This window comes from Saccostrea cucullata, unplaced genomic scaffold (assembly GCF_032062105.1).
Source record: "Saccostrea cucullata isolate Sc308-1 unplaced genomic scaffold, CSIRO_AGI_Scuc_v1 ctg257, whole genome shotgun sequence".
Classification (NCBI taxonomy): domain Eukaryota; kingdom Metazoa; phylum Mollusca; class Bivalvia; order Ostreida; family Ostreidae; genus Saccostrea; species Saccostrea cuccullata.
In genome coordinates this window covers 326,574-336,075 of record NW_026933663.1, presented here as the reverse complement: position 1 = coordinate 336,075, position 9,502 = coordinate 326,574, and the positions used below count along the sequence as shown (strand labels likewise).

At 34.0% G+C, this 9,502-nt stretch overlaps 2 protein-coding genes across 2 annotated transcripts; one reads left to right on the top strand and one right to left on the bottom strand.

The window, feature by feature from the left end:
• Positions 1 to 1,981: 1,981 nt before the first annotated feature.
• On the top strand, positions 1,982 to 4,036 carry LOC134238819 (uncharacterized). Its single transcript, XM_062720929.1, has 3 exons — positions 1,982 to 2,428; positions 2,572 to 2,815; positions 3,217 to 4,036. The coding sequence occupies exons 1-3, from the start codon at positions 2,113 to 2,115 to the stop codon at positions 4,034 to 4,036; spliced, it is 1,380 nt and encodes a 459-aa protein (XP_062576913.1). The 5' UTR covers positions 1,982 to 2,112.
• A 244-nt stretch (positions 4,037 to 4,280) lies between these two features.
• Positions 4,281 to 7,336, bottom strand: LOC134238840 (uncharacterized). Its single transcript, XM_062720953.1, has 6 exons — positions 7,273 to 7,336; positions 6,407 to 6,980; positions 5,902 to 6,071; positions 5,671 to 5,787; positions 5,350 to 5,562; positions 4,281 to 5,214 (listed from the first exon to the last, which is right to left on the bottom strand). Exons 1-6 carry the CDS (start codon positions 7,303 to 7,305, stop codon positions 4,303 to 4,305), a joined length of 2,019 nt encoding a protein of 672 aa, XP_062576937.1. The 5' UTR covers positions 7,306 to 7,336; the 3' UTR covers positions 4,281 to 4,302.
• Between the last annotated feature and the right edge of the window lie 2,166 nt (positions 7,337 to 9,502).

Genomic DNA, 9,502 nt, shown 5'->3' with positions numbered 1-9,502 from the left:
ATTGACTGTTAAAGAGTTATCAAAAAAGACATTAAGCCCCTTTTGGCCCCTAATTTGAGTGCCCAGCCCCTTTTTCTTGATTTCATCTTGAAGTTCCTAGGATTTTGAACACTTTTGGTTCAATAACTATTCAGAGATTCTTTTTCGTTTTCGAGTTATTTGCAAAAGAAATATTTAGGGGCCATCCTTTCAACTCCCTAATGGGGACTTTAAGCGAAAAATGAAAGGTTGCATATTGTTCAGAACATGATTTTGAACATCTTTTGTTCAATATTACTTGTCAAAATATTTCTCACTTTCGAGATATAAAGCGTCAAAGATTTAGCATTCTGGCCCCTTGTGGCCCCTAAGCATGTATTATACGACATTAAAATCATAATATACAGTGGTAGATTGTTGAGATAAACATTTCTGCTTCAGTAATGTATAACAAAATATTGACTGTTAAAGAGTTATCAAAAAAGACTTTAAGCCCCTTTTGGCCCCTAATTTGAGTGCCCAGCCCCTTTTTCTTGATTTCATCTTGAAGCTCTTAGGATTTTGAAAACTTTTTGTTCAATAACTATTCAGAGATTCTTTTTTGTTTTCGAGTTATTTGCAAAAGAAATATTTAGGGGCCAACCCTTCAACTCCCTACTGGGGACTTTTAGCGAAAAATGAAAGGTTGCATATTGTTCAGAACATGATTTTGAACATCTTTTGTTCAATATTACTTGTCAAAATATTTCTCACTTTCGAGATATAAAGCGTCAAAGATTTAGCATTCTGGCCCCTTTTGGCCCCTAATCATTATTATACGACATTAAAATCATAATATATAGTTGTAAAATGTTGAGACAAACATTTTTGTTTCAGTAATGTATAACAAAATATTGAATGTTAAAGAGTTATCGAAAAAAAAAACTTTTAGCCCCTTTTGGCCCCTAATGTGATGAGTCAGCACTTTTTCTTGATTTCATTTTAAAGATCTTGTCATTCTACACAAATATTGCGCAATATGTTTTAACAAAATAATTACACTTTAAAAGATATGATGCAAAATGTCGCAAAAAATCAGTCATGAATCGTGTCCTAAATTTTGACCCCAACCCAGCTTCCATACTAGGCACTTGCGGAAAATATCCTGACCCAGGTGCAACATGGCAACATGTCCTCTATCATCCCTGAAAATTTCAGCTTTCTAGCTTGAGTTGTTTTTGAGTTCCATCACAGACAAGGAGGTGCTATAAATTTCGATCAAAGGGCGTTAACTTCCGACCGGAAGTGAATTTCAAAAAAATGAAAAAAAAGTATAAGGTTTAGATAAAGATACATCTTCTCTGAAAATTTCAAGTAAATCGGTCGAGCCATCTCTGAGAAATCTTCTGCACAAAAATTGTAAGAAGAAAAGGCAAGAATAATAATAAAAGTGAAAAAGAAACAATAGAATAATAGAAGGGTCTTCCGCTGAAGACGGAAGACCCTAATAAAAATAGTGGAATAACAGTAAGGTCTTCCGCTGAAGACGGAAGACCTTAATAATAATAAAAATAGTGTAAAAGAAACCTAAGAATAACAGTAAGGTCTTCCGCTGAAGACGGAAGACCTTAACTAGAGCAAAGCTCATTGCAAAGCAACGAGTAGGTCTTCCGTCCGGTTTTGACCGGAAATGCCGGAAGTGACGGAACAAAAGAAAGCAATAAGCTTAGTAGTCTCCAGTGACTTTATAATTTCAATTTTGAATCAAAACCTTCAAAATAAGCCATTTTTTGCTACTTCCGGTTTGACCGGAAGTGACGACGACGGACGGAAAAACTACTTTTTATGCTCCCAGAGACATATGTTACCAAAAAACTTGTCAAAAACGGCAAAAACGCGTTTTCCGACCACTTCCTGTTTGGCCAGAAGTGACGACGACGGACGTATTTTGACGACTCCAATAGATGAAGCTTGACATTTTGAACAACATTGCTTCTTTGACGTCATTCGGCTCACCTCGGCTGACTACGGTACCCTACATCAAACCTCGGCTGTATGATCTAATTTGATATCCCGCTACGCCGGGCTTTTGTAATGCGGTCGCTGGTTTACTCATTAGGAAAAACTGACGCTACAAAATAAAGTTGTTTTAAAATGGCGTCCTTTGACGAATGTTTACAATTTGCAATACACAATTGCCCCATATTACGCGAGAAGAGTTTCGAATTGAAAGAAAAACAACTGCAGACGCTGAAAGCTTTGTATGAAGTAAAAGACTGCATATCCGTTCTGCCAACAGGTTACGGAAAGAGTGTAATTTTTCAGATTTTACCGTGGTTTGCCCAGTGCATGCGCCAGAAAGACAAGCCAATGACCGTGATTGTTGTTTGTCCATTGACATCTCTAATGCAGGATCAAGTGCTCGCTCTGAGAAAGTCAGGAATAAATGCATGTAGTGTGAGCATCACAGGTGTGTTTTTAAGTCAAGTATAAATATTGAAAAATTTAATGCATCTATTGCCCAGTACAAGCTGATCAGATAAAGAAATGAATTATTGATTTAATTTTTCACATGAACTTATATAAATAACACCTCAACTTTATACATATTAGGTACACATGGCATTACATTTGAGGAAACAAATGATGAAAATTCAGGCGATGAAGGTACTAGTCAACAATGCACTATTGAATGTGATGTACCATTCCAACAATTACAGGCAGGGGAGTTTAATCTAATTTATTCCCATCCAGAAGCCCTGATGAAAACTAGATTCGCAAAAGTTTTAAGATCAAAGGTTTATCAGGATACAGTATGTGCAGTAGTGATTGACGAGGTCCACATGATTTCTGAATGGTAAATTTTTGGATTGTTCACAGTAAATTGTAAAAATATTGTTCCATACAAGATTTGTTTTATTTAAATTTTCTTGTTACATGTGTGGTACATATGAATAACTTTAAACAAATGTAAGAATTGAGATGTTAAAGACTCATAACATATTTTCTGCATAGTATTGTCTATCTAAACTCTTAAGTAGTATACTTATCTCTTGTTGTTCGAATATGTATGAGGGTTCGATTCCCTCCCTAGGCATTTGAATAAATCTAGGCTGGTGCAAAGTGGGCAGATTGCCTAGTGGCCCCACATAGTCGAAACTGAACCAAGATAGAACTCTTTATAAGTTACTAAGCACTATTTAATAAAAATCCTGCATGGATCCATTATCTTCATTTAATATTATTATTTTTTTGTAGGGGAGAAGGGTTTCGTCCTGCCTTTATGAAGCTTGGGGACTTGATATGTGTTTTTGAAAATGCTCTGCATTTACTACTGACTGCAACAGCAACACCAGGATCTGTTAAAACCCTTACAAAACAAATGAACTTTAAAAATCCTGTTGTAATTTCTGAAAATGTAGACCGTCCAAATATCTTTTTGGAGACAAGAACCAGGCTTCCAAACACAAAAAAATATGAAAAGTTTGATGACTTGATCGAACCTCTTGTCACTGAATTAGGAGAAAAAAGACTTTCTTTTCCTGTAACAATTATGTATGTAGATAATCTTGAAGCTCTCGGGTATTTTTTCCAATATACTGTCTACAAACTTCAGGACTTAGGCTACGAAGGGGAAAAAATTCCTCAAAATAGAATATTTGCGCAATATCATAAGGACTATCCAGAATCCATGATAAAAATTATAATTCAAGAGCTTACTAAACTAAACCCTAAACTGCGTTTGGTTTTTGCAACAGTTGCTCTTGGAATGGGTGTTAATGCACCTAGTGTTGAGCGGATCATCCACAGTAGACCCCCCACAACAATGGAAAAATACCTCCAGGAAATTGGAAGAGCTGGACGACTAGGACAAGCAGCCACAGCTACAATGTTTTACAACCAAAGTGACATTGCAAAAAATAGAAAAGGAATGACAGAAGATATGCGAAAATACTGTACAAATCAAGGTTGTTTAAGACTCATGCTTGTAAATTACTTTGGATTTGAGAGTCCAGTGTATTCAGGAGATAAGCTTAATTGCTGCTCAAATTGTAAAACACTTGTTCAAAAGATTTAAAAACTTTGAATTTTCATATTTGCATGTTAATTCATTGGCTCGATCTGTCTTAATCTACATGATGGACATTACTGGTAGAATTTGAACCCCTGAATTCTTTCAAAAAGATGCCTGACAGAGTGTTAATTACGTGTTATGAAACATTTACATTAAATTAATTTCTTTTGGACTTTTGAACTGGCTAATACTCTTTGAAAATTGAGAAAATGAAAATAAAAAAACAGAAAACAATGAAATAACTATATCTGATATCATTATATTGATTATCATTCTGTGTCACTTTCATCATCACTTGTTGCTGGTGAAGGGATAACTATTCCTCGTTTTAGTCTTTGTACTTTTTTCATTACTACATCCTTGAAATGGATTGTATCCACAGCAAAAGGGGACATTGCTATTTTTGGAAAGTTCTCTAATTGTCTTCCATTTGTTTTTTCCCAAATTTTCAAAGTAAGAAGTTCTTTGAGAATACATTTTACATCATCCTGAAATGAACGCTTCTTGTGATGTGTCTTTTTATCGCGAAGACCAAGCATTCTATCAAAATTACATACAACATCTTGTATGACTGGTGCTGCCTTTGTAATTGTAACGATGGCTTTTTCAGTTTTATTGGAGCCTAGCCCCCGTATTAACTCTTTTAATACCATAACTTCGTTCTCTTTCTGCAAATCTGCTGCTTTGTTTTCACCTCCACGTCCACTAAGATTTACAAATGAACCATATCTAACTTTCATTGCCATCTTTTCTGACAACATTATCTCTGTTTTTAGAATATAATCAATACACTCCTCCAAATACTTGGAGTACACTGAATGACTGAAAAATATTGGTATACAGAATTTCAGAGTTATGTTTGTTCTACAAGAATCTCCCTCTTTGATGGCATCTTTTAATGTTAAAATTATGAAATACCACTGGAGAAATTGCATGACATAATTTTGTAAACCATCGGCGTCTTCATCTTTGGGTTCTGCTTGTGAAATTGTGACTGGAATTTCATTATTTGACACCGAAAGAGTTATTGTCTCTCCTCTTTTAACTTGCTCTGGTGTTAGTCGAAATATGTATTTGGTATTGTTAATTTCTAGTTGGAAATTTAATAAGCCTTTTTCATTTATTGTGCTGTTCACATTGACACAGGCTCCCAATATATCCACTGTTAATGGAAATTGTGGCTGTAAAAAAAATGAAAAGGATCAAGATTCATTGATGTGAAAATGACACCATGACATGTTTATAAAGATAAAAACACAGAAACCACACTCAAATATACATTTAAATCATATACTCTCTTAAATATTAGTGCATACTTTTTCGGGAAATGCCAACATCAACTTGTCAACTATTTCTCCAAGTAGCTGAGAAAAAATTTCCTCCTTTTTTGGATTATGCAGCATTTTCATGTTTTTCTTTGATAATAATGGGTGCTGTGGCTCTTCTGTCAAGGTTTTCATTCCAAAAAAGTGGAGTATATATGACAAGAAGTACGCACAGCCAACTGTTAATATGAAGTCCTCATGAGCCTGAAGTAAACAATAAAACTTGAATTTTAAAATTATGATTAAACAGGTTCTTTTAATTGTATAATTAAATGAGCTCCTATAACAAAATTCTGAAGGTAACAAACTTACTTCAAAACGAGACTTTACTTTTCCATTGACGTTCGATCTTTCAATAAGCACCTTGATGTGGTAGAGTGTTCCTTTCTCTCTACCACTCGCAGTATTAAAAAAACGCTTGTACAATTTCTGAAAATGACGAGAAAAAAATAACATCCAGTTTCAACATTGGGGTGAGATTTATTTGATAAGAGGGGTTCAAATGAATAGAAATGTTCAACTACTAGCAATAATTTGATCTACCTCTAATAGATCCATTAATGTATGAAACATTTCCACAATCATAGGATCTAGGTGTTCTAGTCTGTCTGTCGCTGTCAAGGCCCCATCTTGCAATGCCTTGGCTGACTGTAGGCGGACTCTCGTTAATTGATCCCCACCAACTGGAACCTTTATATCATCAAGATCTGATGCTGAAATATATTTTAAAACAAAATATGATCTGACATTTCTGTTGAGAATTTTTTGTATTTTAATTACAGGTACCTGTACAAGTCACTTAAAAATTTAATTAATAATACAGGGATTTTGTGTATGTCTTGATCTGTGTTTCTCGAAGGTTTTCATTTTAAAAAATCTTTAAAATTACTTATACATCTTTAACTTAAAATTATTTTTGATTGTTTTATTTATTAAAAAAAAGAATACTTTATAAAGTATCACTAACAGAGACAGGATTAATTTGAGCTTTTAGAAGCTTACTAGATTATCAATAATATTAAGCATATTTCAAAAAGTACATGCACACCTCTTCCAGCTTTTGTATACCATGATATCAGCTGTTGTTCATAGGATTTCAAGATATGAATACAATCAGATAGTGATGTTTCATTCTTAAGCAAGACAGGTAAGATAAAGACTTCGGATTTTTTGGACATGGCATTCTTTTGATCGTGGGGAATATGTGCAGGTATAATTGTTTTCATCCAACTGAAATGGTCAAAGTACTCGCACAAGATCCTTCCCAAAAGAACTTTCAATGACTCCTTATACTTGGAGATTTCATTAGGTGATGGTACAAAGTTTTTGTATGTAATGTTTTCTGCATCACCAACTGGTTTTGAGTCATCAAGATCTCGAATATCAACTCTATCAAAAGTTAAATCAGTTGCAAAGAAGTGGTAATCTTGGTTCCTATTGTCCATCCGGACATCATTAGTGGTAACGTAGAGATCTAAATTGTCACCATTCAGCTTTCCGTCTTTTCCTTCAGCAATGCCTTGAATGATTTTCTCTGTTGAGTATTCCCCAAAATCATTTAAAATGTTTCTCTTGGTTTCATGAGACAAAGTTATATGCACCTGATTCAAGCGTTCAAGTATCTGAAATATATTATAAAAAGCATACATTCAAAATAGGTTTTTTTTGTAAACTCATATCAGTGATTCTTTTTCAAGATATAGATTGATTGATGAAGAGTCTAATAGATTTTTTTTATGCAATTAGAATTTTTTTTTATCTTTGTGATGTAATCATTGTGTGCCTTTGTTGGCTTTTGAACACATATAGTTTTAAATTTTTTTGTGTGCAGATAAGACTCTTTATTTATTACATATATTATCATAACTTATTTTTCATTTAAGAAGTATAAAATCAGTTTATTGGTTTACAAACCCTTGAAGGAAGGAACAGCTGATTGCGCCACATCTCTTATTCAATTGAATTTACTACTATGCCATGTATGTCTTCTGAGAAATCAAAATATTTATCAGTAAAAGAGGTTAGTGAAAAACAGAAGCAATAAAATACTTTTGAATTACATGCAAATAAACAAATACTGTAAAAGTGTTTATTGTGGGAAAAAAGGTAAGTTTTTCTGTGTCAAATTCCCCCAAACATACTCTCACAATATTAATATACTAATTCAGACTTCTGCAGTAAAGAAAGTGGCTGAATTAGTATAAACCTGGTAAACACTTTTACAGCATTACGATAAACTGCTAACTTTATAACATAATAAATGCAAACTTTACTACATGATAAGCAAACTTTATAACATGATAAATGCAAACTTCATAACATGATTGATGCAGTAACATTTTAACATGATTGATGCAAACTTGATAAAATAATTTAACTGCTCCCCGAAGCTTTCTTATACTATAGCTGTAGCAGGGTCAATCAAATTTTATAATATAGGAATACTAACAACTAAATAAAACTATTTAACTAAATAAATAAATTTATTTTCATCAAATGTTTTTTTAAGTATTCAACAATGGGTCATAACATGCGAGTGAAAATGTGGTTCAGAATACTTACCTTGTTGTCTGCATGATATCTTATGCATAAGGCAGAGTAAATGCGCTGTATAGCACAGGCTTTGACATTTCTGCAGTGTAGAATCATGCCATATATTGTACATATTGTGGCTAATTTTGATTCAGGAGACACTCTGTCACCTATAAAAAAAAAACGATATGTATCAATTTTACAATGGTAGTACTTAATTTATATAATACATGTATGCATATCTTTTTACTAAATCTGATGACTAATTTTTAAAAATTATTCTTACGAATAAAATAAAACATACCAACAGCAGCAAACAATATATGAAACAGTTCTGGACACTTTTCATTCATCTCTGAAGAAACATCTCTGAACCAGTTCTTCCTGCTCAGCTCACCTGGGTCTTTCAAAAAAAGAATGCTTTTCCCAGCTTTACAGACATTTTCTATAGATTTTGTGATTGTAGCTGATAACATTGTCTGTTTATTAAATGTTTGCATCAAATCTTGTATATCAGTTTCATCAGCAACATCGTCTGATTCATTCCTCACACTCGCAGCTTTGAATTTACAATAGGAAATGTGGTCCAGTGCTGTCGGAGTGGACAAATCATGGTTTAAGATGGAGGCAGTTTTCGAAAAACTGGGTTCAAAAGTTGAGGTTGTGGTATCATTGGCTGGTTCAACAAATAATTTTTGTCGTGATCTTTTTGCACCACCATTCAAATTTAACTGCTTCATTTTCTCCACAGAACTTTGAATTTGTTCAGCAACCGACTGCTTCAAGGACGAAGGTGGGGTTTTTGATAACCGTTTCTGTCTTTTATGTAAATTTTCAAAGTCACGAATGTTATCAACACACGCCTCTTTGAAATCAACAGACATCTGGCACTTACTTGCACATGTTTCGCACACATACATTTTGTCCAACAAGGACAATTCAAGTACAAGTCCGGTAAAATCTTCTATTGCTCTAACATAATTCTCTTTTGTTGATTTGAACTTTGTTAAACAGTGTAAACGTTTAGATGGAGACTTTTTACACAACAAACAAGCTGGATTAGTTGGTGGAATGTATAATGGTTTTACCGGTGTTATGGGCGCCGCCATTTTTGATGTTGCTTAACAGACGTAAACACTCTCGGAAAGTAGTTCCAGTATGGCGCGATTGGTGATACAGCCGAGGTTTGATGTAATCGGCCGAGGTGTGCCGAGTGTCTTTGACGTATTACAAATTCTCAATATGTTTTGAGATATAAAGAAAAAATCTTTCGGCCCCTCTAGGCCCTTTATCTTAGGGGTTAGCCCCTTTTTTGAGATATCATTTCAAAGATCTTGGAATTCCACACTTCTTTTGTTCTATATGTTTTAACAAAATATTTCTAGGTTAAAAGATATCGAAGAAATGGTATTAGAAATTTTGAAATTCACGACAGGACTATTTTCGGACCATAGCGAGCGCCGACGTGCGACGTTTCCGGAAAAATCGAAATGCCAAATGCACATCTACAGACATAGGTCTATCATACCTTAAAGTTTCATGTTTCTAACTTAACCCATTTTCCAGAAAAAGCCTGGACAACCTGACCCTTTAAAATTCATAAAATCGGCAA